Source organism: Schistosoma haematobium, chromosome 2 (assembly GCF_000699445.3).
Source record: "Schistosoma haematobium chromosome 2, whole genome shotgun sequence".
Lineage (NCBI taxonomy): Eukaryota > Metazoa > Platyhelminthes > Trematoda > Strigeidida > Schistosomatidae > Schistosoma > Schistosoma haematobium.
This window is the reverse complement of record NC_067197.1, coordinates 40,628,763-40,647,500: the sequence shown is the minus strand read 5'-3', so window position 1 is coordinate 40,647,500 and position 18,738 is coordinate 40,628,763. Positions and strand designations below refer to the sequence as shown.

Here is an 18,738-nt window from a genome sequence, read left to right as displayed (position 1 = left end):
CATAAATTATTTTCTTCAGTAGCATGGCACCCAAGTAATATCTCAGATACCAATTGACCTTGGAACAATGAATGATTGACTTGTTTATATGACATCACGTGATAGGTCTAGAAAACCCAAGTCTATCAAATTCTTTTACATATGACAGCTGAACTCTTCGTCACATTATTGTATCACCTAGTTTAATATCGGCACAGAACTTCGCAGTCAACGTAGTTTGCAGCATTGAACAACACATTATTTTCGCTAGAACTTTCGAAACTAGTTTTGCGGTGTGAAGTAACTAACTGCTAGGATTAATAATTGTGTTGGATTTCATCGTAGTTGCGTTTTTTAAAGTAATGCAAAGGGATCACATGACAGTCAGTGAGTCAAGAAATGTGATTATGTAGTATTGCAAATAACTGGGAATCGACATGATGCATATTCAATACGAGAAACGAACTCGGAAGTAATTATTTATTGCTTTAGGCCAACGAGAGACCTTAGAATGATAAGTATGAAACGCTGAGTAGCACTGGACAGTTTACAATTATTTGTATGGGCCTCTTTATCAGAGTTAATGAAGGTCCCGTCTAATGAGTAGTTCCATACCTTTAAACCACCCGGTTAACAATGAACAGTTTACATTCCGAACATCAATCAATGCACGATACCCATCACATGCTCGATATGGTTGATTTAAATTCGGAAATGAGAGAGGTGTTATTGATCTGTGTTATGGCGTTTGACCACCAGTACATCATCTAGAGTGCACCGTGATAAATTCCTACAATTTTAAAGAGTCCATTGACTCGATGAACACAAATCTTTATGATTCACACACAAGTCTTGTGCTTTTGGTTTTTCTCTCATTCTTAACTTCAACATTAATTCATTCTCAGCAATTATTGCATGTTGAGATTATATGATCAATTAATATGGCGACCGTTGATTGGTTCACAAATTCACTTGCAGCATTTTTATTCCACATTAGCATTGCTCACTTAGTAGTCGATTAGGTACAAATCAGTAGATGTTGGAAAGCATCGACAGATGAACACCTGAAATCTTCGTATTACATAATAATCACAATATATTATACATCTAATCCGGGTGTATTGTGGATAACTTTCGATAATCTGTCTGATAGAATAGTAGTGACTAAGTGTAACACTCAAATAATAGTTTCCTCATGATAAAATGCCGTGTAACAAAATACACGATAATAATCAGACGATACTACTGGATTCGGAGATTGGTAAATATACCAGTTTGACAGACTGACATTACATGAAAATACATTATTAGGCAGGTTCAACCACACACACACACACACACACACATGTATATATTTACTTATACAGATCAACTTTCATTCATCTCACACTTCGTGTCTCACTCTCACAATCTCACATCAACTGGTTGTCATGCATATAACAATCCCCATAGAACAGTGGGTCTTCTTCACCTTCCATTCGGTAACAGATGAGTTGTGGATAAACAATCAAAGCTGTGTACACCAGTTATTTAGTCCATCTTATTCATTCGTGTATCTGTGAGTGTGTGAGCACGCGTATAAAATATATGCATTAAGTTACAATGAAGTTGGTCAACACTGATTAACACTTTTCTACAAATCGACATAATTCCGATTAATTAGTGCTTAATACATGATCTATGATGATAATTGATTAGTTGGAATATTCGAATGTGAAAATCACACGTGTTTCTGTTAGAAGTTTGACCGATGATTGAATAGAGTGTGAATAGTGATAAATTTGGTGAGAATGAGTGTAGTGACATATTAGGTGAATGAATTGTCAACTGCATTTCGCAAACATGTTGCAATGTGATGTTTCAATTGATTAATGGAACGTTGTTTCTTCTGATAATGGATTTAGTTATTTTGGTGATATACGGTAAACACATGTTGTTGATGATGATGATGATCGAGTGATTGTATCGGTTTATTGGGATATTCCAAACAAGCTATCGATCTCCACCGATCACAAATAGAACGAGATATTTCTGTTGAATGTCGCTGTCTGGTGCTTTGCAAAATACTATCAACTTGTGAATGCAGCTACTTCCGAGGAAACCATTCAAGAGGCTGTGATGTGAACACAGACTGACCAGTTCACATGTGAATGCTGACACCTGGAATAAACTTATATTTACGAGTGACAATCGACCAGTTTGTCGGTGCAATAGCTGTCCACAATCGATATAGATCTGCATATTCACATGTGCGTGTGTGTGTATTGATGGTTTCATACAACGTTTGCATACTACGTCAATACAACGACAACTGATACGCCCATATCACCCAAACGTTTGATCATTCGACCACGAGAACCCATCAAATAACACACATTTTAAACTATGCATATGTCATATATACTAAATATCCATCTTAATCCGTTCAACATGATGAATGTGGAATGTTGGATTCGTGAGTTGTGCAGAGTATGGTGATCTTTTCACAACATAGGCTAACCGACTATCCATGTAGGTGACCGCTATTTGACAACATAGGAGCATTCAAGTGTGGATCATAAGGTAGTGAGTGATATGAGCTAGTGGCGTGAGAGGGTGATAGATGAGCATTAACTTGTGATCAAAGAGGGTTTAACAAACGTTATTTGATATTTGAAATTCAGTTTACAATGGCAGCGATTTCCATGTGTATAGTTTAATTGTGCACGATTGTGAATAGTGAACCCTCATATATTGACTGTTTTCAATCGTTCTACACACTGTCTGGAAACATTGACCTATACTTATAATTGTTAACAACAAATGCAATTGACTTGACCAGACAGACAAGTGAACGTTTGTGTATACAACACAGATTTAAAAATGTTTTCGTTGGAAGTTTGTGCCAAATCATCATTCAGAATCTATCGACAAAGTCGCAAGTTCATCAGAGTGCATCGAAAACACTAATAACAATAATGATTATGGTAGGGTTCTCGTTTACAAATCCATGGTTACATTATCACGTAAATGTTTTTAGACATGAGATTTATGGTAAATTAAATGAGGTTTCAATGTTATTGATAATTGAGTCACCACTTCCAGTCACCTCAAGGGTAGTCGATGAGAGGATGTTGACCAGTAATATCTCTATTCCTTGTTGATTTGACCCTCAGAAAATGGCAAAATCACAATTCGTTAGTGAAGTTAGTTGAAGTTTCCCGGAATCTGTATAATTTGTTCAAATCTCTTAGTTTGGTAAAGTGGATAGCTTATCGACTAAGTGTTCTAATAGTTGAGGATGTTTACAATTATTGTACATGTGTGTTTTCTATGTGAACTCGGTAATATTCGAACTAGAACAATACATATAAGCGAACAATATTGTTTTCAATTAGATCGTCATCAGGCTTTACTCTAATATACATGAATATTTATACGAAAATGTAAACCAATCAAGGCAATATGAGTCAATAATCACAATTAGAAATAGAATAAGTCTCTACACACAATGGGTCTGAAATATAGGTTAACTAAAGTAATCACCAGGACATTCTACGTAGCCAATCTTGCGTTAACATTCTCTTGTCGACCAGAGATGTCTACTCAAACGATAGGATAAGTTACCTGAGTTGGCCTCTTCTATGTGCATTTACATTCAGCTGCTAAGATAGCAATAACTACCAGGCAACTTAACTTATCGAATGAGTTAACATCGTACCAACTTGTTAAAGGGCCAGATAACTATTGATAAGATAGCGGTCATGTTGTAGATAAATCAAAATCATTTCGAGTTATCTATCGTATACCTCCATCATTTCCCGACGGAGTTCGTTCCCGCCTCCTACATATAGCTGAAGCCATTGGAATTCCTACATATAACCCCAATTTATGTGTACAGAAGAAATACGTAACCCTCCTATCCCTTCAATGGCCAGTTATAACTTAACTAACGATATATTTTTAAATTTTATTATTATCCTCATTTATTTTATTCTCTTTTGTTATCATTAACCTTATTTCCACATCCATTATTTGTTTGTAATTTTCCGCCTCTTTGTATTCTTCACTATCTAATTATTTACACACATCTTATTACGCAATGATCTTAATGTTTTATGATTACTATTCCTAGTCTATTTACCCATGTTTGACCTCCTATTTTCGACGTTTAACTATTGATAAGAGTTTTGTTATTGTATTTAAGATTATTCTTACTATTATCAGTTCACCTGTCTTCCTACTATCAACTTGTACTTTTACCCATTGTGTGTAGAGACTTATTCTATTTCATTGTGATTATTGACTCATATTGCCTTGATTGGTTTACATTTTCGTATAAATATTCATGTATATTAGAGTAAAGCCTGATGACGATCTAATTGAAAACAATATTGTTCGCTTATATGTGTTGTCCTAATTTTCACAACGGGAATCTTTAATATTCCAACTGACAATTTCGATACAGTAAACTGCAAAAGAGATTTGATGACACGCGATTGACAGGCAATGGATTGTATTTGAGGCCATTTATTGACGACTATGTATCAAGGAAATATTAGGACAAACTGACTCAAGAATATGAATACGTGTAGAAATGAAATCCACCGTTTTACACTTGAGATTGAACAATGTATAAACCAGTAAACAGATTAACACAGTAATGTTCAGTGTGGACTCATTTTTACTTTAAACTGTATATTATATTATGCATTCATAGTTAGACAAGATGTCTGCTCTAGTTTCCTGGCACTATATTTATTGATCAACTTGTATATCCTAAAGTATGCATACTGAATGATCGGATAGAAGACTCACTACTTGGATTAAAAATTCAAGATCACCCTAATTCAGTTTATCGAGTCTGTTGTAGAAAAAAATTCGATAAGTGAGTTACTGCCCCAATAGTTCAGTGGTAACGTCTCAGACTGTTCGGTTTGGTGACACGGGATCAAACCTAACAGGAAATACCAGTTTCCTCAAGATTACAGTTATCTTTTATTGATAAGTATCAAATAGCACGAGATTTGAGTTCAAGACATCCAGTACACTACCTCCATCCACCTTATATGAGAAAGATATTTTTAAACTGGTTGGGACAGTCCTTAACATTTGAACTTAAGTTCCATTTTAGTCCCGGTGATTAGATCATTTATTCGTGAAATTAGCAATAGAGATACACAAAAACAATCCTACAAAATTTCAAATTACATGATAATCATCTTGTTTATTTTAATACACTTCATAAAATCTCGTCAATAACCACATTATGTATATAAGTAATTTAGGCTGATCTTAATTTAATAATAACCGTTTATTCAATATAATGCGCGTAATACCCAATTCATTTTTAAACAGTACAAAAGTCTGAGGAGTTTGAGCAAAGAAATATATATTTGTAAATTGGTCGGAATGAACATAAGCACACAATTTAGCGGTAAACTAAGAAAGCATTTTGTACTACAACAGATAAAGTTCGATAAGTTGAAAAAGTAATAGCTGACAGTTCAAGCACAACAAATCAGTTATTGACTGCATACATATGAAACCTCGGTAAGTTTACTTATTTCATTCACATTTGAAAACATATATCATAGGTTGCCCATCAGATTTCAGGTAAACACGTTGACTACTAACTGGTTGATCAATTGGGAAATTTCTATTTGGAGGATAGATTATTTTTGGAATGATGCTAGGGCACACACTAGAAAAGTCAAATGTCCCACTGACCGCATTGGACTCTTTGCGTAAAACAATTATGAAAGCTGGGAAACCTTCGGCTTTGCGTTCAAATATCTCAAAATTCAACTCTTCTGTCTGAAATACAAGGAGGGAATTGCAAAAACATTTCTTCGTAAAGCCTGATAGAGAAGTGAATCACAAAACTACTGTAAACAAGCATTCGGTTATTGATTGTTTTGATGTACGCATCTCGTTATTTTTACAAGAGACTTTAAATAATATTAGTTCATTTTAGGATGAATATTATACCGTTGGTAAGCGGTGTAAGTTAAGAAGTGTTCGACTTCTAGCCACTAAGTCTCAAGCTCGAACCCCGATTCACCTACTTCGACTTGGGAATTCAAATAGTACTATTAGCACTCCCACATAGAGTATGGTTCGTACCCAAGTACCTAGTGTGAATGAAACTCATTATTCTTCAACAGTGTATGAGTATGTCAATGGTCAATCATACCGTTGACACAATACTGCATACAAACGGAAAGACAATGCATGATAGGCCCTTCAACATACAGTATGATAATTCCACTACAGTCTATACACACATTGTGCAACTATCACTAAGACTACTCGGGTGAGATGAAATACAAACTGATAACCCAGTAACTGCATTCAGTATCTAAATAACTAAGTATCAGGTTCATTGCTGAAAAGAGAAGTATTACCTCAAATTTTACAATCAAATTAAAAATGATGCAAGAAATCAGTACAATAATAATCAACTTACAATGCGACTGGGTTGCAACATCCTGAAACCTCCCCATAGCAAGCTTTCATTTTTACGGATCGCTACAAGATCTTGAACAAGTGAGAGAGAAGTAATCCCACGACCACTTGATGTTGCGGACTAAAACAGATGGGAAGACAAATGATCCATTATTTGTACATGACAACTTTAATTCAACAAAACACTTGGGGAACCGATTTTATGCACATCAACAGCCATCGATATCTTGAGCGTCATCATTAGACTAGTTAACATCTCATGAAAAACAAATATACGAAATAAACTAAACGTTTTTAAGCCAAGAAGCAATAAAGAGAACTGAGTGAAATGAATGCTCACAGTTAACATGTTGTATTTTCAGAAATTGAAAATATTATAATCTATACAAAACATATGTTTCTAGAAAATGAACTCCTACAATGACAAGAAAAGGAAGTTTCACCCAGAAAAATCTGCAGTGAAAATTTAAAGGAGGTTTGGGTGAGTGGTTAACTACGACATAGTAAGAATCACATTTTGAATGTTAAAATTGAAGCAACTCTGATCATATATCGGGAGTCAGTCAATGCTTCTAATTCCCGTAACTACGTATTTGAGGTAACATTAACTTATTTCAGGTTACATTTATCAACCTAGTTGAATGTGTGATTAGTACTGAACAAAACAGACAGTTACTCAAGGCTAGAGGAGTGAGCAACTAATACTTTGATAGTTGAAGCTGGATAATCGTTTTCTGACAATGCAATCTACTTGCTTTTCAGTGTCAAATGACAGTACGTTTTAGACATGTATAGCAAGCTTATAAGCAACTGTTTATTATGCAATCTATTGAGAAATTTTCCATGACAAAACTGGTTGAAAATTTTGCGTTTGATGCAAATGATCCCGTTAGTTTTAATGATAATACCGTTAAACCTACGTAAAATAAATACTTAGCAATTAAGAGAAAATTTCAATAATATTCTGGCATATTCGATCTCTAGTAGTCTAGTCACTATACGTACCTCGACTGTTTCATTAAATTTGAAGGCTTTCAAATATTCTGTAAAAGAAGTAACATTTGATAGCATCGCCGAGAAACCAACTCCAGATTGATCCCAAGGCATGGCTAATTGAGATAAAAGCACATCAGTTTCGTTAGAGCCAGTGAACACAGTCTTCTCATCAAACGGGTAAAAATCGGCAGTGAATTTGGTGTTTCTCGTCTCCTCATTTAACTCCGAACCATAATACAGTAGACAAGTGCCTAGAAATACAGCAAGCACAAAAATATACTCCCAAAAATTGCAAAACTCAGGGAAAGTACAGGGTTTGCTAAAGGAATAACTGACTGTATTTGCGACAGAACACAGCAACGTAATTGTGACGGATTATTATGATGGTCACAACTAACTAATTTACAGATTGGTAATGAATTCATTCTCCCCATTCACTTACTGTGTTTACAGTATGCTAAATCGTTAAGGTTGTTATTTATTGGAACAATAACATAAAAATCGACAGCACATTCGTTTCCAGTTGCTGTGGTTCGAGACAGGTTAAAACCGATCAGTGATGTAGATGCGTTCATCCCATATTTGATGATGAGCTCTGAACTTGTTACTAGTCGTAATTTCATTCGCTATCTTCGAACTAAGTTTCCTATACGCAGTTGTCTACTACCGTCGACATCAGTGTTTTTATCTCAGTTTCCACTACGCGAAACTCCTCCTATTATGCTGATATCAAATAAGGTAACGTGAGATAATTTGCATTTGTCACCACATCTTTAGTGACTGACTAGAAAATTCACAAACTGTTCTGATGGGTTTGATACTGTTTTGGAGCGATACATTTCTGAATGACTAATCGGTTTACTTAGACGTTTGGGCCATCGATTTCCATAACTCTGCAGATATTGCAATAAATCTTTCGGTCTCACGTTACATCAAATAGAATAATTAAAAGTCGTGCTTCTACATACTTACATGTTTCTATAAAGGGCTTAAACACCACTATGTCAAGTAACGGTGAGACTAGACTGAAGAACCCGTGATTGTTGTCATGTTCACTGTTTCTTACCTTTGGAAGGAACCAGAGACAGTTACATGGGAATTTCTACATCCAATACATGATGGATGAAGTTGTACCAATTAAGCTGGCATCAACCTCTCAATACAGATTGGTGCAGAAAGGGACTACTAAAGAACGCAGAACACACTATTCGCATAATTACATCTCAGCGTACGCTAAAAGGTAAATTTATTGTTATCTTGCGTAATTAGTGCTGAAAGGTTTTACTGCAACAAAATCAGTATTTCATAAAGCAATTATTAGTACATAGTAATCTTGACACGTAAAAGGATATAAATGGTAATGTGTAGCTTGATAATTCGGGACTTCAGATCTCTATAGCTCTTCAATACTGCCACTACTCGGGATACTGATGAACTTAGTCAGGAACAAGTCCATGGTTCTTCTTCAGTACGTTTTTAACCGATGTAAAAACAATTGTTTAAGCTTCTTGTGACAAACGACAAACTCAATTGCAGAACACACATGACACATAACTCAATAGTGTGTAAAATGACGTGACGTCATGTAAAGTGACTTAAAAGACTAAATAAGCACTTATTTGAAACATACAATTGGAATTTCAGCATGTTAAAGGAATCACCACTAAGTTTGTTTATAGTATTGAAAAGGAAATAAATTCAACACAAATGACGACGCTCACCTGGAAGCAGAAACGTAGAAGCCAAAGCAACTAGATCAGACTGTCTAGGGTCAGTAGTTGAAGCAGCTGCCAAAGCCATGGAATCTCTGTCATCCACACTTAGCATATCATACGTCAAAATATTGTTGTTTATCACGAGAGGATTAGTTGGAGATGCTTTCCTACAAAATAAGCTTCGAATAGAACAGCTTACCAACCACGCTGCTTAACAAACTGACGGCTTACAACTACATGTGCTGCTGGCGAATCTTTCGTCCCGAGATACTGCATGGAAGGGTCTTCCTTCTCACTAATACCATATCCTGTATTACCAGCATCAACTGCCAATAACCTTAGACGTTTACAGTAACACACAAGTAACTTACTTTGGTTTCCCACTGGACTCCGACATTTCATCGACAACCTTCCTAATTCTGCGAACAACCTCCACTGATTCATTCAGGTAAATTTGTGATGTCGGATATTTAGCAAACCATTTTGAACCCAACTATTGAATAAAATTAACTGAGAAAAACGCACCTCTTTTGTAATCGGGGCGGTGGGTTCTGCACTGTTTTCAACATAGAAAGCAACATTGTCTAAAAGAATGCCATCTATGCCCTCATTGAGCCAAAACTTTGCCACATCCTACAATGGATTCAAACTTCATTATGCTACGGCTTAACTTACAGAAACACGATCTAATGTAACTGACTCTCTCAGATTAAGATCAACAAACTGTGAACCAAGAACAGAGTAATATCCGGTGCCTTGTATAACGGTTCTTGCATCGCCACCTAAACGGGAAATCTAACGAAATAGTAGAAACGTTTTTATCATGTTCTTACCCGTCCACCACTCGGATATGGTTCGAGCATAGACGTTGAATCAGTCCATGAATGTTTCGCAGAGACAGAATTAAAGTCCATGGTCAAGACCACATGAATACCATTTTTGTGGCATGACCTCACAAAATACTTAAAATCCTCCATAGTACCAGCGGCAGGATCAATAGTATAGAAATCGTCCACAAGACCCAATGTTTTCTGGTCATTAGTAAACTGACCGGAGAAAATAGAACTGAGGACAATGAATCCCGCACCTATAGTACTTTTGATATATCCGAGTCTTTCGACCAAGCCTAAATGTAAGAGAAGAAGGATATGAACTTAACTAACCTCGTAGATCTCCGATTTTGTCACCGGTAGAATCCGCGTAAGCAAATGGGTTGACCCAATACCCAGCACTTGATCTCCAGAAAGGCAGAACAGGTCTTGGAGGACACTTGGGAGTGAACACTATTATTAAGATTGCCGCTAAGAGAAGTCCAATCCAAACAATCCAAAACAATATAAATAGACCCCATCTAAGACGTAACCACAACGGCTCTTTGCTGTCTAGCTGCATCAAGTCTTCTCTTGTAAGTAAACGATAGGTGTCTTTTTGTCCTGCTTCATTTTCATTTGTATCAGGACTATCTTTTGAGGTTGGTAAAAACCCCACCTCCTCGTCGTATGGAACTCTACCATTGGTACCGCTCAAACTCATACTTTACACAAACCAACCGCTTGTAAAGTGAGAATGATGAAATGTAGATGACAATAGAAAAGAAAAACAAAATAGCAAGCTGCTTAATCGGTCATTCGAAATATAAAGGTGAAGGCTTTTACTCTTATACAAATTTTTGATGACGTGACAAACTTTAAAATCTTTTAGTATTCACTTATTGACTTAACGCCCAACATTGTGGAGATATGGATGACAAGCGCAGTCCCTATCTAAATCGCTACTGAAGTCGAGACCTGATCGACCAAGTACCAGAGACCGATTCTTGCCAAGAAATTAAAGCAGCTGTAATACAACGCATATCAGTATCTGACGAAAAAGACTTCAGCAACTGTTAACAGCATGCGAACTAGGTGACAAGAGACCATCTCACTTGTTACGGCATATGAAACAACTCTCAGGTCCGTACAAATTAGACGAAACCTCGCTTAAACAAATGTTGCACTTCAGCTGAACTAGTTTATGGTACTAAATTAACATTGCCAGGTCAGTTGGTTGATCAAGAATCAACAGTGTCAAATGATCCAAGTGGTTTCGTAAGCCGTCTATCACAAACAATGCAAAACATTAAAGCGATACCTCCGCGTGAACGCAACAACCGCGTACGACTTGATAAACACCTAGGGACTTGTAAATTTGTTTTTGTTCGAGTCGACGCAGTTAAAAAGCCATTGAAACAACCGTACGAAGGACCTTACCAAGTAATTAAACAAAAAAACAAACACTTCATCACCAACGAAAGTGGAAAGAAGGAGACTATCGCTATTGGTAGAATAAAGCCAGCTTTCTACGAAGCGCAACAAGACAAAGATAGCACTGCAGTTAATCAACCCCTCCCACTAGTTACTACGAGAGCAGAGGAGGATGAAAATCCAAGCATCAAGCCCACTTGCTTAACACGTTCAGACAGGACTGTAAAGAAACCCAAACGTTATGTACATTTTGCTGAATAAAAAAATCAGAACAAACAATCACTTATATATTGCACTGTTAAATTCACTCAATTTCCAAATAAAATCTACTATTTTTTCTTTTCACACGTGTATATAATTAATTACATTTTACTCGTTTTGTCACAGATTTTTTAAAAATTTTTGTCGCAATAATAAACGAGTGAATCCTAGCTAATCATTTATTTATCGTACATAAAGTAAACAATTCAATTTTTGTGGGCTTATTAACAGCTTTGCACGTTATTGTTATTATTAACAAAACAAGACAGTGAATGACCGCATTCTCAATTTTTTTGTCGTGCTACCCTACATTCATACTACTTTGTATACTATCGCAATGTACATTACTAACGCGCAGTTCGTACCCATCTCCACGTTTTTTCTTTTTGGTTATTACCGCAAATATTATTTTGCATACATGTGTATACCTTACTCTCACAATTTTTCGTTGTTGTTATTATAACCAGTGTTACCTCTGGACACTCTGGGGGGAGCTATGTGGAGATATGCATGACAAGCTTATTTTGTAAATAGTTTTTGATGTTGGTTGTATTTATTCTGTTAGTTTTTCATAGCCTGTACATTTACCATTAAATGATTGCACGTACTGTTTAAGTGCATAACCCTGAACACACTTTCTTCCGTCGTGTTACACTCATAGCATAACACACGTTGTTACCTACTAACAAATACACTGCTATACACATACCTTTTGTTCTTCATTGCTCGTGACTGTGTTAACTGAACTCTAAATCAACTACCGTCTACATATATAGACTGCAACCAAATTAGACTATATTCTACGCTTGGTTATGTCAGTGGAAAGACATCAATCTTACTGGAATCTTCAATCATCCATAATTGTGGATTTTGGTACCAAACTCAGCCGAAACACGCAAAAACCTGCTGAACTAAGTAACGTCTCTAATTTTTGTTGTGTTTATAACGTTTAGCTGATATATATTGACATTACTATTTGTACTTAATAACTCTGTTATCATTTTTGAGTTAATATATTATTTGGTCCACCACAACATAAAACATGTGGGTCGTGAAAAGAGGATATAAAGCTAGGATGATAACGTTGTCAAAACCATGGGTAGTTAGAAATAGCTACAACTTCACCTGATCGCTTGATTGTGCACAGACATACTAAAGCAACCTTCTTCATGACACTCACTGAATTTAGAGTATACTGGAAATCATGTCATTCTGTTTAGCAATTATATTTGGTTTCATAATATCGGAGTTTATCGAGTAATGAGAAGGAGGGATAACTTTGATATGGAGCATTTTGAGTCTACAGAATCCACAGGTCACTGTTAAGGAGGCTAGATATATTCTAAACTTTGAACTTAAATATCAAGAGTTTAGTCGTTATATTAAATTCTTGGTTTGAAAGAGATGTAGCTGTTGTTTCAACGAATGGTCATTAGTCTTTGGGTATTCTCATTTCCCAAAATAAAATACGTTATTCTCATTGTTCTTTTGTCGTTCTTGTATGGTTAGATTTGTTTCCAATTTATTTCTTTTATATGCGTGATTGTGTGAAGACTAGCCTGTTGCTGCTAACATAACTAAAGCGCAAATGTACAGCACCTCTTCGTGTTTTCTCTCGAACCAGTAGCAATGAGGCCAAATGTATGTTACTACCGTTTTGTTATTATTTTATTTGAGTTTCCATTTGGTGGAAATCATTTAGTTCTGTACATTCGAGGCAAGCACGTAGAAAATTCGGTGCAAGCACACATTGCAGGCATGAAGACAATTTATTCTATGTGTTCTCGCTCACACCACATATCATCGAGTATTTTGGATGCATTTATTTATTAGCTGTGAACAGCATTTTTGCCGTCTTACGTCAATTTTCATAATGTTTGTGGCTATTTCACAGCTTATATCCCAGTCAACCAGGAGTTTGACGTAGTTGTTTTTCACTATCTGAGTGAATATGAAACCAACTGTAGTGTGTTCATTTGTATCAATCTGAACTCGAGTAAGTGAAATGCATTGTTTATGTGGTCACAAATGGACTATGGTCAGATTTGTTGAAACGAAAGTGGTCTTCAAAATTTTTTAATATTTGGTTCACCACCATAATGAGGTTGTTGACCAAGGATGTCTGGTGGTTGTTTGATAAATGCAGTTTGAGATAATACTGTTTTAAATTATTTGTAAATATCGAATAAGTCTTTTGTATACAAACATAAACAAATCTAACCATCATGAGTATCTTCATTTTTGAAGGGACTGACATAATAATATGTAACTTGTCTGAGGAGGGAAAATTATATGAGTAATAACTAACGTTAATAGCTTTTTCTGTTCGTCTTCTGAACACATATTGAGATTGCATAAATCACTAATGTAAGTGTCAAATTAATTAGCCACGTAAGTAAAACGATACACTTTTGTTTCGAGTGTGGTAAGTGGACTAAGTTATTGGCGAATATTTATTTATGATTTGTCCGATTTAAAGATTGAAAATGAATTTCGGTAAACAGGATCGGCAAACACTGACCGAATTATAATCAGAGATCTAATTCAATTAATTTGGAGTCGAATGTGAGTGATCCCCAGCTTCGGTCAAACGCAAACCATTCAGCTAAAGGAATTTAAAAATTTTGAAACCCTGAGATACCCGAATTACCTATAGTTTAAATTTTTCAGTACGCAATCTGATGATGACGACATGCTTAACGTCAAGTTCAAAACTGGAATGCTATGATAACAATCAGTGTCAACCAATAGACACTATCACAGTCAAAGTTTTGTATTTTTGGATGTAGTTGTGCAGTGTGAACTCTATTTAGTTAACCGCGATGCATTTTGGAGATGATTTGTTGTCGGAACTGGTTAAAGAATTTCAAAACCACAATCGAATCTTGCTCAACTGAAGAACTTTTAATCGAGCAGTCTCTGTCAAGAGAGAACATCCAGGTCTGTAAAAGCCATAATGGAATTAGTTGGTGCAATGGTACTGCCTTTAGCCACAGGCAGGAAACACCGAGACATTTCAGAAATCTTAGTTAGCTGCAGAACAGAAAGTTAAAGGCAATAATTGGAGTGCACACACGCGAGAAAATTATGTGGGCATGCGTTCTGGCAGCCACTTCGGACTGGAAGTATACTTAACCTTAGTTCGTAGTTGTGGCAGTTAGCCTGGCGACCAGTCAGAATGCAGCGGAATTTATCATCTCAACCCTCTTTGTAAGCGATTGCCATCGGCTATCCTAGTTCTGTGATTCGTGCCAGCGTTTTCGTGTCGCTGCAACCTTTATTCCAGTAGTTTACTGAAATTCCGTCATTTACGTTGTTCTATAAATGTTCTATAAATGCTTATGACTTCGAATCAATCTGGTCTTCTCGTTTTTTGCTAGTACTTTGGTCAGCTGGCCTGTTTATTCTTTCCGGCACGCTAACGTGCTCTATGTGACAAAATAGTGATGCTTTTTGTTTTGAATAATCTCTTTGTAGATACCAAATGCGAGGGCAAGCATTTTCGGCTGGAAAAAATGTTGGTGTCGCCTGGGATTGTTTAGCTTTCCGTATATTCACCCCTAAATATTAATAATGGTGTAGTAGAGAACTATGATAGTAAACGGTTTTCGTTTTGTCATTCTATTTAGTATTATGGATAACCCTCTTCTGTCAAGGAGTCGAACCAGTACTGAGTGTCTAGCAATGGATACCAGTGGTATATTTAGTAGGACCACTAGACCCATGTATCTGACAATCTGAGACCAAGTCAGAAATGCTGTTAGTCTATTGATGAAGGTTTTTATTGAATATATAGCATCATTAGACCACTTGGGCAAATTACGAGAAGCGTGAACGTAAGCTTAACAATGAAAAGCCGGAAATCCGCTAACCGTATGTGTTGTAAGTATTTTGTTTGGGCTGAAGTAGGAAGCCAGACTTCCAGGATCATAAAGTAAAAGGGTAAATAACTGTCATCATGCAGGCGTCTTCATAAATCAAAGCTTACCGGTTGCATCGCCATGTTTTGTTTGAGCAATGATCTCAACCGGGACATATAAGATGATGCAGGAACAGCCTTACAACAAAAGGTATCTGAAAAACGGTGTGCGATTTATGAGATTCTGTAAACGTCAGTTAGAAGTTGTTATATCGTGTGATCCTGGGCAGATTAGGCCGAAAGTCTGTTATAATTATATTCAACAGCCTGGAGATTCCAGCTCTTCTTCGCTCAAACCATATTTCCGGATAACGTCGTTGCAGCTTCAGTGGTCAGTACTCCCAGGATCACTGTTGATTACAATAACACTCACTTTAATGCCGAAACTATTTCTCTCATAGCAAGTCCACTTCTTATTTCCGAACTACTAATGTATTCCAATGTGCTTGCATCTCGTTTTACGGAAAACTATCCAAGGAGATTTTCTGTACAATAAATTTAAATTGTCTGTAGTTAAACAGACACTTAGTGTTGATCCACTGCCAATTGCATTTAATCAAGACGTAGAACACTACTCTACTAGGACTACAGAATATCATGATGTTCGTCTCGTAATTTCAACGCTTGGGCACATTAACGGGAATAAGAAATAAAATTGCTCTGGTTTCTAAACTTATATGCTTCAGTACCTCATTCAAATACCTAGTAGGCTAAACTAAAGAGGTATCGTGATTATCCTTTAATCTGAACTGCTATGTTACTTAAAGTAGCTGACTGTAGATAATTAAGCATATATACCATGAAATTAAACTATAAGCTAACGAGACTTACCTAAAAACGTTGAGTTTCTTACCACTGCCACTTCATGGTATTCGGAAACAGAGAGCCTGCCAACATTTTGACCTCTCAAGGTCGTGTACACTAAAGTGAGGCGATTTTAAAAATAAGGTGTTTGAGTGCTCGACTAGTCACGGGTCTTGCCTTTATCATTAAGAATTATGTTTTTTGACCAGATTAAATCATTTTCAATCACTGGGCTTAAGAATTTGAATTAAGTGCAACATGTTTCTTTTTTGTGGCGCCGTAATAAAAAGGTTTAGGGCAACCTGACAAAACCCCACAATTTCCCCTGATCTGAGATTTTTCGTCAAAATCTCAACTTGCTTTGTGGAAATCCCCAAAACTCGAAGAAAGTTTATGGCTTTGTTTGATGTTGGGGGAATACCATACATTTTCGTCCGACTTCAAAGCAAACCCCAAAAGTCCTCAGATTTTGAAGATAGGGTTTTCGGCATCCTTGTTTCTATCATGAATTAACATCGGCTATACTGCAAACGTACTTAACAGCAATAAAAATGAGGAAGTATCATATGGCAAGTCGTTGCTTTCTCCTTGCTCTCGTTCAACTAGGCAACGATTTCGAGGTCGTTCGGCGTAATAGTTCATTTCTACCCTTGCGTTCATTCAGTCTTCATAGTGAATCATAACTCTTCGTTCTTAGTGTTAGTGTTTTCGAACCTTACTCGTGTCCAGCTTCTAGCTACTGTTAACAGCACTTTTTCTCACTGGTCTAGGATTCCTCTACTTTTTTATAACACTCAACTATTTCATCAGAAGTTGTCATATATCCTCTTCAAACGCAAGTCTAGATGCTTGTAAAATGTTGCCACTTGGGACAATTCTGTCAAAAAATCAATCAACTTCAGTCAGCCTAATATACAGTGAGAATGTTAAAGTTTGATGCTTGGACGCAAATAATTTGTTTTGGGAATCTTATGGTGCTGTTTCGTTTTGCTAGATTGTGTGACTGAAAGTCGTGCGCTTGTTGCTAGTTGGAAAGTGTTCCTTTGAACTTGTGTTGATATTCCATTTGATTCAGCTGCGTGTATTAAGTATCCTGATGGTTTGGAAATTCGTCAGCATAACATCTACACATTTATTATCACTGTTAAACCAGCCTTGTGTGCTTCCATAGTTTATACATGGACTGTTTGTTTTGTTTCTTCCTGATTACTCTCTTCAATATTATTATTAATTGCCACATCATATGTCCCAAGTTTTAACTGTTTTCTATTTTGTAGTTGTTATTTAAGAAATCTCAAATTTGAATGACTAATGATGAAGGGTTGCAGCGTCAGCTGCTTCAAGAATTGCAAAAACAACGATTCCAACAGTTGGGTCATCAGTTAACTTCAATCTGTTGGGATAAATGTGTTACGAAATTAAGTAATTCACTTGACTCTAGAACTGAGAGTTGTATAGTCAATTGTGTAGAGCGTTACATTGATGTTTCCGGTGCACTTACTCGTCGTCAGAATGAAACACGTTTAGGATTTATGGATGTACAACCTAATGATTAATTAATAAAGATATATCGATTGCAAATTTCTTTCTTCTCGATTCAAACCTTTGATTTTTTCCAAAATAATTCATTGACCTGACTTATATTTCAGATGATTAATTTCCCCTCAATACGGTAAGATGTCAATAAAGTGTATGTAATGTTTTGTTTGTTACTTTCAGTCTGCTTAAATGCACTGTTGGATCTGCATTTTGTTCAGTAGGTCTTATTTTCAAATAAAATAAATACTGAAAAATAATGCTAATTTAAACAACCAGGTACCGTTTTCACGTTTATTATCAAATACAACTACTTATCCGGAGTATGGAATCACAAATATTCAAGATGATAGTGATTTTGACAAACGTGTGTTAAATAATTCAGCACCCGTCATTGTTGACTTTCATGCTAAATGGTGAGTAATTATTGTGTAACTTATACAGAGTTGAATGCTAATTTTCTGTTGATATCCCAAAAGTTACTGGTTGAAAGCTGTGTATCACTTCTCCTCATGTGTTTCGACTAACTAAATTCGATTGTTCAATATTAAGAATTTTTAGTATGAGCGTGTGTGCTATCAACTAGATCATAATCTATAGTTCTGAAATATGTCTTCATTTTTAAGGAAAGTCATTGTAGGGTTGTATCGTTCTCACTTGCAGACTCGAAATCTTGTGAATACTTTGGTTTTGCGATTGCTTTGAATCATATGGGGGCTGTTTATGACATTTAGTGTCTTTATCTACCCACAATTACATGATATAATGTATCGATTTTGAGTTTTTGTCTTATATGTTTTAAGTTCTCATGACGAAGTGATTTTTGAGAAGCAGTGGA

At 36.1% G+C, this 18,738-nt stretch overlaps 2 protein-coding genes across 3 annotated transcripts in view; one reads left to right on the top strand and one right to left on the bottom strand.

Moving 5' to 3' along the window:
• Positions 1-5,279: 5,279 nt before the first annotated feature.
• Positions 5,280-10,699, bottom strand: SLC3A1_1 (Neutral and basic amino acid transport protein rBAT; the record flags this gene model as incomplete). 2 transcript variants are annotated; one of them, XM_035734038.2, is made up of 10 exons in its annotated part: positions 5,280-5,775; positions 6,428-6,547; positions 7,432-7,673; positions 9,144-9,304; positions 9,337-9,474; positions 9,509-9,630; positions 9,663-9,770; positions 9,813-9,932; positions 9,971-10,263; positions 10,301-10,670. In XM_035734038.2, 10 exons carry the CDS (start codon positions 10,668-10,670, stop codon positions 5,527-5,529), a joined length of 1,923 nt encoding a protein of 640 aa, XP_035590129.1. In that variant the 3' UTR covers positions 5,280-5,526. The 2 variants fall into 2 exon arrangements, with proteins under 2 accessions (XP_035590129.1, XP_051068394.1); XM_051215202.1 differs by having other exon boundaries at positions 9,337-9,630; positions 10,301-10,699.
• A 5,593-nt stretch (positions 10,700-16,292) lies between these two features.
• TXN2 (thioredoxin 2) overlaps positions 16,293-18,738 on the top strand; it is a 28,021-nt gene continuing 25,575 nt past the window's right edge. Inside the window, exons 1-3 of the mRNA XM_051215201.1 lie at positions 16,293-18,036; positions 18,084-18,120; positions 18,180-18,316. Of these exons, the coding sequence (XP_051068393.1) occupies positions 18,014-18,036; positions 18,084-18,120; positions 18,180-18,316 (197 nt within the window). The 5' untranslated portion in view covers positions 16,293-18,013. The remainder of the gene's footprint in view (positions 18,037-18,083; positions 18,121-18,179; positions 18,317-18,738) is intronic.